General features: G+C 39.1%; 1 protein-coding gene across 1 annotated transcript in view; it reads left to right on the top strand.

Moving 5' to 3' along the window:
* The window catches only part of gpm6aa (glycoprotein M6Aa), a 28,573-nt gene extending 8,165 nt beyond the window's left edge, over window positions 1-20,408 (top strand). Inside the window, exons 2-7 of the mRNA XM_084719701.1 lie at window positions 9,258-9,450; window positions 10,969-11,125; window positions 14,030-14,183; window positions 15,270-15,346; window positions 15,957-16,022; window positions 18,331-20,408. Of these exons, the coding sequence (XP_084575827.1) occupies window positions 9,258-9,450; window positions 10,969-11,125; window positions 14,030-14,183; window positions 15,270-15,346; window positions 15,957-16,022; window positions 18,331-18,483 (800 nt within the window). The 3' untranslated portion in view covers window positions 18,484-20,408. The remainder of the gene's footprint in view (window positions 1-9,257; window positions 9,451-10,968; window positions 11,126-14,029; window positions 14,184-15,269; window positions 15,347-15,956; window positions 16,023-18,330) is intronic.
* Window positions 20,409-20,991: the final 583 nt, after the last annotated feature.

Below are 20,991 nucleotides of genomic sequence, written 5' to 3'. Positions count from 1 at the left end.
CCTCTCAGTTCCTGGAGTGAACTTGGCACAGACAAAAGACACATCCCTGCTCGGCAGTCACGCAGTCATGTTCAGGCTCCTCCATCTCTGAGTGGAGAAGAAAGAGAGGAAATCAGGGGCTGAGCTTTTGGACCTGGCCTGTACCGTCCCTTTCTGCCCGGAGGGGTTATCTGTGTAATGTGTCTCATTCACTATTGTCCCACTGAATTTGTTGACATACAGTAAGTGGGTCACGGCTCTGAAGTACCCGGTCTATTCTCAGATTTTGCGCTGCGGTTGACATGGCAACCATACTGGTTGATTAAACATGCGCAGAGGAGATGGGGGCGTGCGGGAGCTGAAAAAACCTGCTCGCTTCAGGGGAAGGGGGGCTGCGCATTAAATATAGCAAAGCAACGAGACTCGTATACGCCCATTACTCTCAGACTGACACAGACACACCATCCCCCCACTGAGTCCTCTCTCTCTTTCTCTCTAGGACCAGGCTCACTGCCACCCCACCCCCATGCAAAACTCCTCTCCTAACAAGGAACTAATAACAGCTAGCTGAATGTGCAAAAAATGAGTCTGATTGGATGTCTTGTGGTGTGAGAGAAGTCAGCATGCACCAGACACAAAATTAGATTATCACTCTTTTCCGTCACCCCCTTTATTTAATTTTGTTCATTTCCTCCTCTAACACAACATCTTATTAATTATTTTTTTCTGCGGTTATAAACTGCACAAAAAGCGAGGCTTAATGTTCCTGTGCGACTTCAAAAGGAGCCATTTTAATTAGGGATGCGCCAACAAAGATGTGCAATCATTACAGGCCAATATCATCTTTAAAAAGCAATTATTTGGGATTAGCCCAATATTGCTTTGATGATTAAAAATCTGCGAACTGTGGAACTCACACTTTTATGATATTTATGAGATGGAAAACTGGTGTCAAGTTAGCAAAAGAAAAAAGTGTCTAAAGGATAAGACAGTCAAATAAAACAGGACAAGACAGGACAAGACAAGGACAAGAACAGAGCCAAATTTCACTTTGTCATGCACCATATTCAGTGTGTCACAGCTGCTGGGCCAAAGATAACACATGTCAGACGTACAAGAAGGCAGGGTTGGAAAAAAAAATACTGGGAGAATTACCAATCCTGGTTTTGATTTTAATTAATGAAACTGAGAGTTTCACTTGATTTTTGATTGAGAATTGAAATTATGACACCACTAATAACTGTACAATGGATAGTGAAAAGTGTTAAAAATGATTTAAGAACAAGTTTGTTTAAGAGGCACTGGATTATTTACACAGTATTACCATACGAATTATTAACATGATATCAATATTTTATGAAAAAAAAAGCCAAATTAGTTTGACTCAAAAACTTTCCAGATCTATTCGAATCACAAGAAGCCATATTTTCCATTGAAAAGGTGACGAGTTTGCAACTTCAATGTATGAAGGAGAACTGGATAAAGCATTGGAGGCAGGTTTCCATTCATAGTTTTGAGAGCTGCTTCCAAGTGCATGAAGCCAATTTTCTTGCTGGATCTTCCACATATCCTTCCATATCATGCTTCAAAAGAACAAATGTATTAGAGACTTCTGCAGGCCAAGTGGTTAACTTCCGCTTCAGCTCTCTGCTAAACCGAATGGGAATAAACCAATTTAGTCGTATGTGTTTTCTAGACTTTCCAAATGTTATTGGACCAAATGGATCAAATCCTAATAGTAATTTTGTGGGTTTGTGGCACTCAAAAAAAACACACACTTTCACAATATAAGCTTGTAGGAAAACATCTATTTGGGCAGGAGAGCATCATGTGACATGTCTTTACACGGTTTGGCCACTAAATCAAACTAACCTCAAAAAGCCTGGTTTACAGCTATGCTATATCTGTACATTCCTAACTGTAAAAGAGAGAGCAAACATTTGCTCGTTTGCTTTGATTTTGGTCATTTGTGAAGTTTCAAAAATACATGATCAAGGTGTCGATAAAGGCTTCAACAAATTACCAACAAGCCACAAAGTTTTGCGTCCATGTCAGTTTTAAAGTTTAGAGTGGTATTTACTCTCACTGATATATTTAATTGGTGAATTCATTTGAATGCTAATAATAATATACATTAATAAGACCATGCAATACTCTGCCTGCACGTTTCAAAAGACTGAACACATCTCCACCAATGAATATGAAATAATGTGAAAGGAAAAGGTCATATTTCAGAAGTGAAATTCTCCAGTTATTAAGCGATTATTAAGGCTATATGCACAGAAATAATGCTTTCAGCTTGATAGAAGGGGCAGCAAGTGAAATCAGATTTAACACTGACTGTCAATTATTTTCTCGATTAATTTGTTAGTTGTTTGATCCAAAAACTGTCAGAAAATGATGAAAATGTTGTCACTGCTTTCCAAAGACCAAAGTGACCTCCTAAAATGTCCACAACCCAAACATATTCAATTCACTGTCATAGAGGGGTAAAGAAAACAGAGAATAGTCACATTTGAGAGGCTGAAATCAGATAATTTGGATATTTTCTTATTTTAAAACAACTCAAAATTATTAATTATAATGTTGATGATTGATTAATAGTTGAATAATGATCAATGAGTTGTTGGAGCTTGAATGGAGTCAAATACATATTGCTTCTCTCCTCTGACAAGATCCTGTAAATAGCTAAAGTTGGGTAAACAAAATCCAATAAGCTACGTACTAAGTTTATTGACTGCTTCAGTCACTGTGCACCACATCAGACCTGCTGTGACAGCTAAAAATACAGATCTAAGCATAAAGCCATGTGAGAAAAATATCAGAATATGGTAACTGTTAATGATTATCAATATGAACAAACAATATCTCATTAGCGCCTGAAACAGGGCAGCAAATCCTCCGTTAATTAACTCCAACTGTCCCCCGGATGTTAGAGTCATGTTTTCTTTGGAGGACGTCGTTTAGCTGTAAGCGTTATTTAAGGATAACCTCATCCCTCATGTGAACGTTGACTGGGTCAGTGAGAGTGTGTGTGTGTGTGTGTGTGTTTGTGTGTGTTTGTGTCCTTTTGCCTGTCGGACATGACACTGACAGATGGAGGAGAAGTAGGAGGTGGGAGGGGCCTTTAGGGGGGGGTCATCCTTTCCCTTTGTATTAGGGAGACGCCTTCTGTTGATTGGACCGCGGTGTTTGGGGTCATGTAGGCTTCACTTTTTCTTTTTTCTTTTTTTAACAGACGCTTTTTTGTGTGAAGGATAAAATATCTAAAACCTCACCATGTCCTGAAATCCTGTCTCTTTGTTCAAAATTCATTAGACTAATCCTCACGTTGACAGATTTTCAATTTTGGCAAGTGACATTTATTTGATTAACCCTTAGTAGGAAGAACATCCTCAGTTGTTTTGTTGCTCTTAGAGACACAAAGGGAACTAAAAAGATTAAAATGTGAGTGTTACTTCTAAAAAATCATCTATTTTTTTAAAGATTTTTAACTGCATGAACCTTCATTGCTTTGGGGAAAGCCTCCAGGTTGTAATGATATAAAAAATACACAATTCTACTGAGCAATTTGCTTATTCTTCTATGAAAACTATCACTTAAAATACTATAATAACTCCATGCTGCCTCCTGCTTAACCAGCACCAAGTAAAAAACACATATTAGATTCTTCATCATTTCTGCTACTGGTCCGTCTAAATCATCTTAGATGGTGAATTAGACCAAATTCCCAGCTTGACTTGCTGCCTTTCCATACTTCAAAAGACAAGCAGCACTACACCTGCGAGCGTGATCAATTCGAAAGCTTACGACTGCTCATCAAGCAGGGGATCTTTTATTTTCATCGCAGGTAATGTTGGGCTAAGCAGAAAGCATAAATAATGAATGTGAGAGGCTTGCGCTCTGCTGCACTGTGCCGCTCCTAAATTATGGATCAAGCATCCAGTAGCTCTCTGAGTCAGTTCGCACCACCAATCACCATTTTTCAACGGCTCCATCTGCACTTAAGATCAATGAGGAGTTGCGGAGAGGAAATGAGAGGATGTGCTGGTACGAGAGGAGATTTTGTTTGATGCGGTGAGGAGAGAGATGGAGAAACAACCATGGAGCGATCATTGCATTGGTCTGGTCACAGTTTTAATGTTAAGATTTTTTGGGAAAACATGCCAGAATGCATGACTAAAAACAGAGAGGATGATACTATAGCCTTGATTGAACATCCACTCTAAACTCATTCATCTATTCAGCAGTGATTTTAACCTGCTTTTGACCTGGTCGTTTAATTTCGCCTTTTCCTAACTCACTTCTCTTTACCGGCTCAGAGGAGTTCCCCTCCACTAAATCCAAAAAAAGCAGACGATCAATAAACATCACTCTTGTTCCATCCACTCACTAATGCTCTCATCTTAACCTGTAACTTCATCTTCAACCGTTTCCATGGAAACATCACTTCCTTTCAGTCAAGTCACGTAGAGGACATTATTTTTGCTGTTGCTTGAAAACTATTGGAATGCAAACCAGTGGTCAGACTTGTTACGTGGCTCCGTAATAAACAGTAATGACACCTGACTATTGATTTGATTGGGGCTGTTGTACATCAGGGCAAAGTAAAATAAGTTAAAATGAAGAGCGGTGAGATGGCAGCGGCTCCAGCTGGTTTAATCTGTGTGCAGAAATGTAAATAATGCAGTGGTAATAAACCTTGATTGAGGCCGTGACATAAATCATTTATATTAGTGCTCATCTCCCGTCATGTTAACATCCACAGCACCGAACTTCCCAGCATGCCTCAGAAGTGGGTTAACTCCATGAATTTTCTCTAAAAATTAAAACAGTCAGCTCACCATGCAAGTAATAACTGATCCCACTCTGTAAGAAGCTCTTTTAAAACTTGAGTTTATCTTACTTCGGCAAACGAAATGCCTATTTTGAACAAATGAGGATGAATAGTATTCTTTTATTTTATTTTATTTCATGTGCTTCATTAGGGTGCTTCATAAAATCCCCAACCATTTTTGCTCCCATGTGACACTGAGGCAAAAATAACAATGCCAGTCTTCAGTATTTAATCATCTAAATGGTCACCTGTCTGTTTTGTTTTGTATTTGATATGACTGGACAGTCTGATCTGTCACTCTGGCTTAAATAGGCCCACTGACCCTGAGCATGGTGGGTAAATGTGACTGCCCTCGCTCATCTTGTCAGGACGCACCATCGCGTCAATAAATCCTGTCACTGCCTGCTTCTTGACACGATAAGGTAACACAAGATAATGAGTCTGAGGGAAGAGGTGGTGACAGACTCACTTTCTGTCTTAGACATTTAAAAAAATGCTAATAGTGCTGTAACATGCATTTATAGCTACATTTGTTTAATGGGAAGTTTTTATTTTTTTACTTCCATGCATACATGGCCAAATATAGTTAATGTGATGGCATTAAGCAGTCCCTCCAGGACTTCACAGGCTTCTTCAGTGATTGTGGCGGCCTAAAATGCCTAATTTCACAGATGTTTTTCAAATTCAAAAAGATTTTAGGAACCTTTTGCAATGAAATTGCAAAAATTGCAAAAAATAATTTAAATAATTAATTAAAAATCAAAGGCAACTTTTTCCAGGGAGAATGAGACCACACTCTGTTCTGAGTTGTCTACACTAAGTAACCTTACCAAAAATGCTTAGAAATTATGCTTTACTTGTAAATGACACAGGGGAATGTGATTGCTAGTACTTGCAGGAAGCTACAATGATACCACGATTCAGAAAAATTGTGATTCTTCGACAAAATTGCAAGGTTGTGCAATTCACAATTCACAACATCGCAGCTTCCTGGAGGGACTGGTTAAAGCAATGACAACAGATGTGTAGCTTTCAAGAGAGTTAAATGCAAAGCATCTTCAGGAGATATTACATTTTAAGTTAAGACGATCATAAACACTCCTAACCCACTGCTTAATAACACTTGCAAAATATATAAACCAACTCATTAAAAGCAACAAATTCACACCACTTCTTTAGGAGCTGTATTCTGGGAAACTACTGACAACTCTGTCAATGAGGCAATTTGAGGCATCAAAATTAATAATGATGATGCAATATTACTATTGTTTAACATTATTTTAAAATAGAGATTGATATTTCCTATGAAGAACTGAAGTTGTTTCACTGCTCATCCAAGAGGCAGCGTCAGGTTTACTGGCGGACAGGGACTCCTAGCCATTTAAACCTACCGCAGGTTGACAGACTCACATGAATCAAGGTGTGAATTGGTGTGAAACCGCCTGGGAGTGGATGTCAGATGGCACCGTCAGTATCTGATAGTCTGAAAGGCACCAAAGGTGAGGTGTCTCCTGAATTTGATGTCTCTTCCCAGGTAATGTCCCCCTCCCCTGGGGGTGGGAATGTAGGTGTGTTGGAGAAAATACCCTGGCAGTGATGATACAGGGATGTTGTAAACAGCAAACAGTGGGTATCACAGCAGCACCACCCTGCTCCTTTAGATTCAGATGAAAACCGACCTATCCAGACTAAGGCTGGGTATCAGCACTCAGTAGCTTTACGGTATCAAACAAAATAACCCAGTACCAAGTAGTGTTGAAACATCCCCAGTCAAACGACACCTGTATTTGATCTTTTTTGTACCCAGATCTAGAAGAAAAAAAACTCAATTCAATTTACTTCAACGTATGTTTGGCTCACTGGTGTTGAGGCGATATAAAAACTTTCTTTCATGAAGCATGAAGTGTATAAACTACAGTGCAGACTGGAGTCTGTTGTTACAGTGAGAAACACACAGATCATTTCCTAGCAGTTAGCATGCATGATGAGTTCAAATTTAACTGGAATGTCAGAATTTTCAAGTTCCCAGTTTATGTTGGGGTTTAAACTTGCTGTCTACTTTAGTGTAAAACATTCTCAAATTGTTAGGTTAGGGATAGCTCACCAAAGAATGAAAATTCAGTCATTATCTACTCACCCTCACGTTGATTGAAGGTTGGGTTTAGTTTTCTTAGTCCACAAAAACATTGCGAGTTTCACAGGAAACAGCGTTGCAGAACCTCCCTAACAATTTTTGAATGGTGACCAGTTTTAAAACAGAAAAAAACAACCAAAAAACTCCACAAAAAGCCTCTACTGTTCTTTTGGAGTAATCCATGTCTTGGACATACACACCGTCACACAACACACACCCATTTCAGATGGTGTGCATACTAACGTAAGATGAACATTTAGGTTAAAAAACATGGTGTAAATTATGTCTTTTAAGTCAAGCTGGCATTCATACATACATTCTTGAGAAGATTCTGCCATGCTGTTTTGCAGCAAGTGTCTAGAGGAACGAAAAAATAACAATACTAAATACAAATCAATACAAAAAACATGAATATCATGCACCATTTTGTATGATGTCATCACAGAGTCCAGCATCCCTGAGGAGGATCTACTTAAAATTCTTACAAAAAGAAAGAAAAAACAGTTGAATGAAACAGGCTATTGTCATCAGTATCACTTTATTATCATTTCTTAAATGATACTCAGCCCTAATCCAGACACAAACTTACTTTAAACCACTGATCCAACATGAATTAGGCTTATATTGAACTTTGCACCACTGAACTGAGAACACACCCATACACAGAAGCTAAAAGCAGGGAACAGGAGCGTGTCCAACTGGCAATGATAACCTAACTCATGACTCAACTGAGCTATGTATATTTCTTAAAGCTGTAGCTGACCTGAGTGTGAAAAGCTGCACAGCCTATTGGGAAATAGCGTACATTGTGAGCAAACCTTTCCTAGATGAAGGCATTATCAATAAGGCAGCAAGGCAGAAGAGACATTCTCCAGTCTAGCAGTGGATTACATCAGCGAGGATGCAGATAATCTGAGCAAGCTTGGGTGAGGGTCGGAACTGCATCAAGCGTCTGAGCGCTCGGCGCAGCCCAGCAGGCGGACCAGCTACTTGGTATTCTGTTCAGGTTTGGATCAGAGTCAGAAGCAGGGAGTTAAGGATAAGGAGAAAGAGAAGGAGGAGGAAAAGGAGGAGGAGGAGGGGTGGGGGGTATTTGCTCTGGCTCCTGCTTTGTAACACAGGTGAAGACAGCGAGATAATCATAAAAGAGACGGTGCTAAAAACATCCTTGATGAACGATCGTGAAATCTTTCATCATCTCTACAACCGACAATGAAAACTGACTGCGCCGTCGTACAGTCTTCTCTTCTGAACGAGGATGGCACCATGAATGCAGATGAATTAAATCACGAGCCACAATAGTGATGCAACTGATCAAGAAGAATTTTCAGTTTCTATGAACATTACATTTGTACATTTCACACATGTGTATTGACATTAATGCATGCATAGGAAGCAGCTTTCCAGGGCTGAGTGAAGAGTTACAAATTGATTGAGAACAGGCTGAGCTTTGTGAAAAATGTGTCTGTGTGGTTAATATACTGCAACGCACCGCAAGACCCAATAAAGTCTGGTTTTGTTCCGGGCTTCCAAAGGAAATAAACTCCACTTCTGTTGGTGTTACTCTGAGAAATGACTGACTCAGTGCTCCAAAACACACGCAAACACACACACTAATACACGAGCACAACAGGGAGACTCATAAATCTGAGCAACTCATACAGACACACTCGCGTGCACGAGTGTTTACAGACTCAGCTTCTCTGAGAGCAATCTGTGCGACAGGAGATTGAAGTTGGAGCCGAGCAGTGATTAGTCACCTTGAGGGCCCCCAGGGGGGAACAGGAAGCCGGGCAAAGAAGAATGGGGTTAAAGGTCAGGATCACTATGTAAAGCTCTGGCTGAGGTTTTAGTGCTGAATAAAATGTCAGCATCCTCTGTAGGGCTGAACAACTGACACAACGAATACGCTGCACAGAATCGAGGGAAACGTGAGGCTGGATGCATAGATGCTCCAACGTGCAATGTGTAAAGAAATCAGGTGCCCAAATTTCAGGGAGAAGAGTTCTGTGGTCAGGTTTTGTTAAGTTGTATTTTGCTCTGCTGTGTATGCATGCATGGCTGCCTCCCAACTGTGGATTTGAGATTCTGAGAAAGTAAATGGCAGTACAGTGTACAACATGCAAATGCATTTGCCCATTGGCAAAGTTTTGTTGAATTATTTAAATTTCCGCAAAATAGAAAGACTCTTGTCTTATTTTGTATTGCAGCACACCAGACAGAAATTTCCACTCTTAACTGTCTTTTTCTGTCTCTGTTGATTGATCACTGACCTTTTTTTTTTTTTTTTAATCTCTGTGTCTTTAGGATGCCTTGAATGTTGCATCAAATGCCTGGGCGGGATCCCATACCCATCTCTTATAGCCACCATCTTGCTGTATGCGGGCGTGGCTCTGTTCTGCGGCTGCGGACACGAGGCCCTGTCTGGTACCGTCACCATCCTCCAGAACTATTTCGAGGTGGTACGGAGCCCTGTGGATGCACTGGACGTCTTCACCATGTGAGTGGAAATTGGATTTAAGGGTCATTTAGTTGCTGAAGAAAATATTAGCGACCCAATTTTCATATCCACAAGGAGAAAAAACATTATTTCAATATATTAGGGAGGTCATAACTTCAATATTAAATTGAAAGTTGTTCAAAATGAGCAGTACGAACACTTTTTTTTTCTCTCCAGCCCACCACTGGCTGTGTCTGGCACGCACCAGACAACAAAAAACACTAACCCGCCGTTTTATCACACTTGATATCGTACAGACTACCTTAAAGAAGAATTTCACAATGTAAATGACAGTTGTCAGGGCATGAAACCAATGCACTGTTGATCCTTACAAATCAAGACTCTATAATTTAACAATAGCGTAGCCGCCTGTGCAAAAAGTAAATAAAATCTAAATTGAATTGAAATTTGATTTGAATCATGACCTCTAAACACAATGTCAAAACGAATTGTGGGTTTGGAGACTCATGACACCCCTATAATATATGCTTTGACACAGTCTATATATTCCACACTGCACCAAATCTCTAAATCAATTAGATTTTTGCTGTAGAACATTGTGACATCTGTATTGCCTACGTTACTTTAAGGAGAAATGTGTGTTTTTGTTTTATCCTGTGAGATTCTGCACACTGCTCATTTCATGTTCACTTTACACAGAGCTAATGTTAATCCAGAATTATGGTAAATGTTCGCCAAATGAGTTATGCTGCCTTCAAATGGAGCTTGTTAACTCGTGATTACGACATGGGAAGTCATGTACACAACTACCACAAAAGAAGGGCATTCAAACGGACTCTTGTTGATTTTGAAGCCCTCTGTGGACAAAAGCAGAAGTGTTTCCACTGTAAAAAATAAAATACAAAATATAACATAAAAATAACCTAAATAAAAATCTCCTACTTCTTTTTAACTGGCTAATATACTATTCCGTGTAACCTTGGCTGGTAAGGTGCAAACACAGGCTTGTTTCATCTGATTTCAAAGAGAATCCCACTTAGTGGCAGACATTAAGAACAAGTGTGGCCAGTCTTGTTAAAGGCAGTCTTGTTTGCTTATGTAAGTCATATACTCTATTAAATTGAGATTGTTTCAGAACCACTTAAAAACTCCTACTGGATTTTCAATTGAGCAATATGTTAGCTCCAACTCTAGACACTAGACACTCTCAGTGTCTATTTTCTGAGTTTTGCCGTGTTCTTTCCTTTTCAGATAACAGACTTAGATTTACATTGACAAAGAGAAATAAAAGGCTGATGATCTTATAGTGTAGGGCTTATCATCCCTTGACTGGCCTAAGATTCCAGTCTTGTGAGGAAGGGAAGGAGGGAGGCAACTCACTCCAGTATCTGTCTTAATGCCAGTGTGTTTCATATTTCAGAATGTGTAACTGTCTGGCAGAGTAACATTCAGAATAACATTACACGATCCACAGTTAAGTCATCCTGTAGCAATGTCACATAAAGACATGATACTTTCGAGCACAAAGTGTGTTGATGTTTTCTGTTCATCCTCCAGGATTGACATTATCAAGTACGTGATCTATGGCATCGCCTCGGCTTTCTTTGTCTACGGCATCTTGCTGATGGTGGAGGGCTTCTTCACCAGCGGAGCCATTAAAGACCTGTATGGAGACTTCAAGATCACCACCTGCGGACGCTGTGTCAGCGCTTGGGTACGACTAACATTTTAATGCATTAACTGTGAAATTTAGCTCACATGTTGACTTCTATCTACACTTTATTACTATCATAACACCTACTACTGTATGAGCTTGCAATCCTGCTGCACTTTTCCAGAATCACTTGGTAATCAAAACCTCTAAATGTCAAGTCATTTCCCAGGGAGTTACTCTCAAAGGTGAAGGTTCTTGTAAAGCTGGTCACACAGTGTATGATTTTAGACATTTTATTTACTTGTCCCCTACGAGTAAATCATCTACGATGTAAAACCAAAGCAGTAGAAGGTAGAAGTTTGTTTGCTAGCTTGCTTGCACTAATGCCAGGATTTGGTTAGTAACCCGGATGCACGCCCATATCAAGATGCTGGGATGTGAACAACAGAATGATTAACATGCTTAATATTTAATTCAAGCTGACTTCAAGAGGTCTAACCAATGGAAAAGTTAAGGAAAATGTGTGGAAGCTGTCTATTGTCTATTGGTACAACTTTTTGGATCAAAATTATGATGTGTCATAAAAACAATTCAAACATTTTAACTTTTAACTTTATTAACAATGTCAATTGAGGTCAAATTAATTATTCTTAGAAGCCTATATTTGGTTGTCCAAAACATTTTGTGTGACAACGCTGTCTTCAAATGTTACTAGTGAACTCATGGCAAGTCTTATACACAATCTGTGAACTCAGCTTTCAGACAAATTCCACTTACGAGTTTGTGATTACCAAGTGATGGGTGTTCATATGAACTCTTCTCATGAACACGGTAAATGTGTCCGCGTTTAAAGGCAGCAAATCATCAGGAACAGTGGCGAGTTTACAGTCAGTGCCGCCAACATGGCCGACCTCCAGATTGATGACGCGTCTTAAAAACACTCTATAACACTAAGAGACGGGGTGATCATTTTAACCCACACCATGACTTTACCTGAACCTAACAAAGTGTTTGTTGGTCCCTAAATCTACCAAGACTTTAACCACACCACTGTCACATTATAAAACATAATTAGTGTGTACAAGGTGCACAAGAAAGAAAGGAGGCACACAAATCTTGGGAGTGTACCAAAACCTCTTAAGAAATGCACCAGTGCATATGGACTTGCAGGTGGCGAGGAAGACAAGGCCAGAAGGCCAGTATGGCTTGCCCATTTCGCAAGGAGAACTGGATGCAAGCTAGCTACGATTACTGTCCATTTTTTCCGTCCACATGACGTGCCATGTTGTCACAGCAATGTGAGATGCTGTGTTTGCCACTTCACGCAGGCACTGTGACAAAAAAGGGCACTGACCTTGGGGAATGGGCTCATGGCTCTTCTTCAACTGTGCCTGAGCCTGACAGTAGCTGACTAAAATTTCTGACATGTCAGAAATTCATCCAAACATCCAGCTGCTGTTCAAGAGCAGTCAATCAGTCCTCGTTACTGACTTGGTGCGACAAGCCACGCCCGACGCAGCTTAAACGCAGTCGGATTCTAAAGTTGCGCAGCTCAGAAAGCGAGTCAGAAATGGGTTCAAATCATACAGCGTATTCCCAGGTGATGGTCGCAATCACGTCTCATCCTATGTATCAACCTGCTGTTGCATTGGTTTTTGACACATCAGCGTTATGTTGAGCCTGACACTGTCTGGTGTTTTCAACAGACAGTAGAGTAAAATATAACAAATTTTATAAACAGTGTAGAAATGATCATCAAATTTTATGGATTATTACTTTAGCTAATTTATACACAAGTCAGCTTTGTAGGCTTTATATTGTGACGCTTCTGTGTACTAAATGATTTGTCAGTTTTCTTATTTGTGTAGATTATCTCAAAAATAAATTTGTAATACCACACTGTGTCACAACTGAATTGCTCCAAAGTAACATTGAAAACATCAATCAAAATAATTCTATTATAGTGCCATAACAACAATAAAGATGAGGAGCATTCATATACAGAGCAAATCAGAGAGCCTGCAGCGATCCTAACAAGATTATCTCTGGGATATAATTGCTTAGCAAATCTGAAGCTCCACATGGAGGCAAAGGAAATGAGCTATGCTGTGGTATTTGTGGTCAGTGGGGTCATTCAGTTACTCTGGGCTAATCTTGTGTCCATGGAAATGTCCAGACCAAAATGAGACTTGTTGGCAGAGACACCTTGGAAACACCTTGTAACCTAAAAAGTCACACCAGCCAGTTTGCACACCTAAAGAGCCACGGTTCTTCCATAATGTCCAGGAACAAAACAGAAACCCATTCCACACTAGCAGTCGAGTCATAGGTGTTCAATCGTCACCCAATTAATTTAGACGTCTATTGGACATTTTGAGATAATCTACATTAGCCATTGCCTCCAAGGCCACTAAACAAAAACCATCTGTAGACACATCTGCAGGCAGCCTTAGGAGGCTTTTATGAGTTTTGGGAATGGAGTGAAAATTCATTTTGAGTCCTGTACTATACCTCTCATGCCTCCTAAATGCTCTCAGTATTATCTTTTGCAGTTTTACACAGTTTTCCTGTCCTAAAAAACAGCACATCTAATGTAAAACCAGTAGTGGCTAGACTTTAATATACATCATATTAGAATATGTCACTTGTACCCACTCTGCCTTGTCATTTTCTGAAATCAACAGCATAACACAATATATTTTTCCTATTTTAGTATTATATAAATAATCCATCAATAACAACATCTTATTGGCTAAGATAACCATGTATATTAGATTGTAGTCTGCATGGAATACTTTTTTTTTTCTTTCCTCAGGTAGGAGAAATGTATCAGGTTATAGAAATCAACTATTTAATTTGTAATAAAATAATCTGAAAATGGAGAAAGTTAAATCTTGTATAGATTACACTGAAACTGTTAATCAACAGCTAAATGTGATGTGTGTTCCTCTGTTGCCCCTGCAGTTCATCATGCTGACATACATCTTCATGCTGGCTTGGCTCGGGGTGACTGCGTTCACCTCCCTCCCAGTCTTTATATACTTCAACATCTGGAACATTTGCCAAAATGCTACTGTGCTGGAGGGGGCGACACTCTGCCTGGACCCACGTCAGTACGGTAAGGATGGCTTCCATTTCTTCACCGCCCACCAGTCACATCTCAGTTGCTCAGATCTCTATGGCCCCAACTGCTGAACACCTCTCAGTCTGTCTTATTCTGCTTTTATACTGACCTACTGCAAAGGTTGTTCCTAACTAACCTAGCAGAATATAACATTTATTTAACAAGTATTGCCTCTAGTTTTTTTCTGCAAATATATCTTTATATCTCTATATCTTTTTATAAGTATTAAGGTGATGGATAACTGATCAGGGCTCAACAATAAGGTTTGCCCACTTGCCTGGGGCGAGTAAAATGCCATGTCAGCATTGTAAATCTGGCAACTAAACTAAACTATTAAAGTATTCTGATATTTAATCAATTGTTTAGGCAATTTATCATGTAAAATAGCAGAAAATGCTGTTTTTGGCCTCTCAAATATGAAGATTTCCTACTTTTCTTCATTTAGTGTAATATTACGTTGAATACCTTTGGGTTTTACACTCAAAACAAGACATTTAAAGACATCACCTTGGATATTTCACTATTGGCTATCTGACATTTTAAAGATCCAGATTAACATTCTGCCATTTAACAGAACATAAAACAGAACTCTCAATGCATAGGAAATAATCCCTTTGCATGTAGGGAAATCAATTTAATACATAAGCCACTTCATAAATGAGCCAGTTTGAAGGCGATGTTCCCCATTTTCAAATTTATGATATATTGGACCCACTGTTTCTCCTCAAACGACTGTCCTGGTAAATTTAATGATCCAGAGTAACGCTATGTTAAGCCGGGATAAAGGTCTGTCATATCAGTAGCTTATGTAGCCGGCTCATTATTTTTAATTAGCACCACCTCTTTCAGTCCATTAGCCACCGGCAGCCACTAATACTGCCTCTGGTGTCAACAACCATTTGTGCTTCCACCATCACATTAGAGGCCTATACTTTGCCTGCCTGTGACACTGTGTACATTAGGCCTGTGTTATAATCATGCAATTGTACATATGAACCTTTTAATGCTTTTTGCTTTGTTGCGATTTGCTCTTAGTCTACATTTTCATACATGCTTCATAAATAAAGCACTTTATTTCAGGTATTGTGCCAATTGCCGAGGCGAAAACAGTGTGTGCTGGATCAGAGAAATTCTACAAGATGTGTGAATCCAATGAGGTAAGGTCAAAGTAATAATTATAGCAGATAACATAAATTCAACACAATTACAGCTATTTGTGGTTAACTGTCTTTTCAGTTCTGTTTTCATGCATTTGCTTGCTTGCTTACATGTTTAGACTACTATACACCATACCATGCGCACACATTTTGGTTACTTCATGTAAACTCTTGGCTATTTCTGTGAATATCATCAGTAATTATGGAGAAAAATGGCATAATTATCTAATTCCTCTGTGTTTCAGTGCTGTTGGTTTATGTCTATAATGGTCATGGGATTCCTGGGTAGCAGGGGGAAGGAGTTGGGATGAATGGATCGGTTGTAAGGGTAGTTTTTCTAATGTTTGCTTGCTGTTTTTGTGTTCTTATCTATGCACACTGACTTGGTGGGTTGGTGGGAGGAAAACATGGGAATCTTTCCTTCCTTTCTTTATATAGACAATAAATTGATCGTAAAAAATACTGAATGATAAAGTTAGTATATGCTGAAGCACGTTTTGAAGAACTGCCATATCTGCAGTATAATGAACTGAATCTATAAGTGCAGTGCACAGATTTCCTCTTGAAGAGTCTTAAGTGTAATATGTGCTGTGATTTGTTTGTGCTACAGCTGGACATGACTTTCCACCTGTTCATCTGTGCCCTCGCTGGAGCAGGAGCTGCTGTTATCGCTATGGTGAGACACCAATAAAACCTGCACCTCTCTCTCAAGAGATAAAAAAAAATCAAAACATACCTGAAGGCATGAAAAAAAAAACTTTTAATGAACCCCAAAACAAAAGAAAACAATTTATGTGCAGCATATCTTTAAATGTAGATAAAACTAATGCATTAACTCACATTCTTTGTTAAGGATAGGTTTGGCTTTGGTGCTAGTGAGTAATTTCTGCAGGTGTTAACCGTTGAAAATAAAGTTATAATGTGGGCAAATGCTGCAGTTGAGAAAATCGCCGTTTTGTTGTGGCTGTGTTGTGTTTGCCTGCGAGAGAATAGCTGTAGATGGGAGAGAAGGCATTTTGGCGCAGTGAAAAAGACAGGGTTTGTCTCCCTCCCTCTTTCGGAGGCGCCAGGCATGTCATGTCGTTGTCATGGAAACAGGGAGAAGAAAGGCTCAGAGATTGTTGCAAACATCACTCGGTAATTTGTGAGGAGCCATTTTCTGAGAAACAGAAAGTGTTTGCTTGTCAGGGATGATGTTGCAAATTGTGGTAGAACTCTTTGGCCCACATCCTTATTGTGTTTTTTTTTTTTTTTTTTTCGTCCAGCTGATGACGGAGAAAATTCATCACAATACATAACGCTGATGCATCCCTATAATGAGCTGCCCTGAAAAAGCTTCAAAGCCAGAAACACAATCAGTGCTAAAATATCTTCAAAAATGCAGACTCAAACACTGATCCTGGAATAAAAAAAACACTGAAACACAAAGAAAAGAAAGTTGGTATTTTCAGTGTGTGAAATCTCAGTGGCCTAATTGTTCCTTCTGCATGTCATAAACAAAGAGAACTGCAGCTATGAAACTGTCACTCCTTATGAAAAGAGAAGCTGTGTTACAACTTAAGTCATTTAGGCACAATAGATCCATTATAACCTCAGCTGCCATGGTAACACAAGTCCAAAACCACATTTAGCATTATGCTGCCACCTGCTGGACAACTGAAAATGCCGTCCTTAACATGAAGGGCCAATTTATCCAAACAAGTCTCATTATAAATTAACATACATGTAGTCTAAGTTGATCATTTGCATCAACAGAAAATAATAAAACGGACATTAATTTACACATTATATTAAATCTGATGCAATATAGTCCATCCAATTACATCCCAGTTAAGTTATTTTCAGGGTTCCTACACCTTTTCCTGAGTCTAATTCAAGCATGCCATCACCTTACAGCTGGTAAATTATACATCCCTATACTTGTACTTAAAATGAATATTTCATTTTGTCATCACATTAAATCAGACGTGTGCGGATGTTGTGCCATAGAGAACCAAGATCATGTTAAGTGGTAGCATTCAAATTAAAGGATGACAAATTAAAGATAATACAACTAAGTTTCACGTTTGAAAATGTGACACTTGTATGTAAGTACACTTGGTGTCCTATGCAACTTGGCTGAGCCAATATCTGACTTATTTTATTTACTGTAATGTAGCCTTCAAAATTAGGAAAAGACAACACTTGCCATATCATGATATAATAATTAGACCATTATATTGACCAAATATAGACCTGATTTGGGTTGATCACAGATATATCAGTGTCCGTGTATACTATTAGCAATATGAAAACTTTATTAGAATATTTACAGTTTATTTATTACATTACATCATGCAGAAAACAATGCTTGGGATGATTTGGATTTGGCACAGTAAGGAGGACAAGAAAGCTCTTGGGAAGGTGTAAATGCTGAAACACTATGCTAACAGTTTGACATCCTGCTCCTTATTGACTGAAAAAATTCTATTCAGCAGGTGACTGAAACTGAACAATACTCATTTTTAGTTAGTTTTTTATTTTATTTTTAATTATTATTCATTTTCTCACTGTTCAGTTTTACATTGGTTGTGTTAAAGAATATATAGACCTCACGTAAATATTCTTTAGTAAAGTTATTTGTTTAAAAATGCAGCCTTCTGATTGTTTGCATAGTCATATTGGCACGAAACCTTTGCAGAATCCACATGGAAATTTTCTATTTTCATTGCAGCCCAAAAATTCACCATTGTGGCCACCATATCGGAAATTTGTGAATTTTTCCCCACGTAAAATCGGTATCATCCTCAAAAATCCCAACTTGTTCAGGCTCTAATAACAATATGGAAAAACAAAAGACAGCATCCAGTGTCAAATCACAGTGTCTATATAATATCTATATTGCCCTGCCAGAATACAAAAATCATAAACAGCATATCCTAAGTGACTTTTTTAAAAGCGCCGATGTATTGGTGTCACGCTTCATAATTTTCCACATCTCACAGATCCACTACTTGATGGTGCTGTCCGCCAACTGGGCCTACGTGAAGGACGCCTGCCGAATGCAGAAGTATGAGGACATCAAGTCGAAGGAGGAGCAGGAGCTTCATGACATCCACTCCACTCGCTCCAAGGAGCGTCTCAACGCCTACACATAAAGACCAGCTGGAGGCCTGGCCCTGCCACTCCGGCCTCTCTCCCTCTCTCTCTCTTCTGTCTTTCTATCTGTCTCTCTCTAACCATCCCCTCCCGAGGGGGGGCGGATGGCGCCTAGGGCCCTTGCCACTGCTGATGTCACTGGTGCGTCATATGACAATGTGATCTCGGGGGGGTGGGGGGGATGGGACGTCACACAAAACCTCCTCGGTCACAAATAGCATTTCAGATGAAAAAAAGCCCCTTTACCTCTCTCATGGATGGTGTTATGATTATCACTATGGCAGTTCTATTATTCTTGATACCAGTTGTTTAGTGCTGATAGTAGTTTTAGTGTAGTTTGTAGAATCAGAAGTAGCAGTAGTATTTTAGCTTTTTATTTAGATTTTTACGTTGAACAATTTGCGTATGATTGTTTTATTTTTCTTGAATTTCTATTTGATGCTACGTGTCATTTTTGCTCTCATGCATAATTTATTTTTTGCTGATTTCTGAGGGGGTCAACAGGGGCTTAAAAGGGTTTTCAAGCACATTTCTCATGCCGTGTGTCTGGAGATTTCATGTTCAAGAACTATGTACTGTATGTGAACGGGTGGTTAGTTTTAAAAATATTTTAAATCTCACTACGCAACCATGAAACATCATAAGCCTTTGTCATACCAGTATTCCCAGGGATTAAAACCGCTTTCACATGAAATCTGTTTTTCTATTCGAAGTTATACAAGACAACACAGTAATAAATACCAAATCCTTAGAGTAAAACAAATATTTGCTAGATGTGCCAAGCCTGTTAAACAGGAAACAATGACTTTGATAGATATCAAAGACGTGATTAGTAGATTAAACATAAATTATGGGTTATTTTATTATGATCTTGCCAATTAAATGTATTTTAGGACTGTGAATGATTCCATTGTCTTTGAATCACGAGCCACAAAAGCACATGCAAACATGCTTTCATAACCCTTTTTTTAATTCCTTAAAAGTGGAACTTTATAAATACTAAACTCCTGTTTTTTGCAGAACTCTGCACTGTATATACTGATATATCAAAGCATACCTATATGTTAAGCACTGACATTTAAGGACAATTCATGTGAGAAGAAGAAGAAGAGATCACTGTGGGTCAGTCCACTCTGCATCAATCAGTCTCACCCCGAAAAAGAAACCCTGACAGTAAAAACTTGTTGGTGTAATGGCACTCTTTGGTGGAATTATCAGATGTGAGAAAAGTGTGTGTCACAGTAATTTTGTTCATGACAGTAACTGTATTGCTTACACATACCTGACGCCACGCGACTACAACTGTGGCCTGTCAGTTCATCGCCTGGCAAAATTTTGGTTTTGTCGGTTTTTCCAAAAGCTAGTCTCATGCACTTATTTGACCATTTCTGTGCTCTCTCTAGATGTAAGCGCATTGGTGTTCAACTCAAAGTTGGATAACTGTACTGTTAGTAAAGACTGTGAATTTAGATGTTTTTCGTGGCATGGACATGCATTAATATAGTCTTATTGACTCAAAAGTTACTTTATTTCACCTCTGTTCTTTTTACACTCCTGACTGTCTTGCTGGATCAACCCTTTGTTTATATGTGCAGTACTAAACCTCCCACGCTTACCGCGTTATGCTACTGATATTAGAGACTGTAGTCTTTGAGTTGTGTCTATTTAGTTTGTGATGAGCTCTCAACCATGTCTTAAAACTAATACTTGTACCAACATTGCTTACTCTGTAATGACCTGAAAAAATGCTTTCAGCTTTCTCCTCGTACTAGTCTTTTGTATTTTCACTACGAATGCTTAGTAGCAGGCTTTAAATTGAATCTGTTTTGTACATTCATGTGCCAACAGCTTGAAGTGGCTTATTTGACCTGTATGATCAAATTTGCTTGCATTAATAAAATTCACTTGTGTACTTGTTAATAAATACCGGATGGCTCTTGTGTCCATTTTGTTTGTTGATGTTTAGGTTGAAATTATTTACTTGTCCTGCTGACAGTATTGTAGGCACATGCGCACCTTCAGCTTCTTATAGAGAGGTGCATAGGAGGAAAATCCAGGGTGAGAGAAGAGACACTTCACCCGATAAAGGTCTAAGGACTGAAACACACACAAACAACACTTAAATGTTGAATGCAGGTAAAGGACAGTGTGCAGGAGCTCTGCCTTCTCTTGCCCAAGTACTATAGGATTTGTAAGCGCTTGGATGAGACAATATCAACTGTTGGATGAGTCGTGAAATTTGGTGAGGCAGAATCGGACTGTCAAAAGATGGGTTACTATTTTAAGAGAAGAAGAAGAGAGGAAAATTTACGTTTATCACAAGGAAAGACACTCAATAACAACCTCACACCACTAGATGTCGCCCTTTCCTCTTCGTTATTCCAATTAAGGAGTTGGCAGCCAACTTTCTAAAGTCACGTTTCAATGAAAATATCAGTGATAGGAATGATGTCAGTGGCTGTGCCATCAGGATAGAGGATTGTCCAAACCTAGAGAAAGTTTGCACC

The sequence above is a fragment of the Lutjanus erythropterus genome, chromosome 5, assembly GCF_056507025.1.
Source record: "Lutjanus erythropterus isolate fLutEry1 chromosome 5, fLutEry1.hap2, whole genome shotgun sequence".
Taxonomy (NCBI): domain Eukaryota; kingdom Metazoa; phylum Chordata; class Actinopteri; order Lutjaniformes; family Lutjanidae; genus Lutjanus; species Lutjanus erythropterus.
This window is presented reverse-complemented; position numbering and strand designations above follow the sequence as displayed.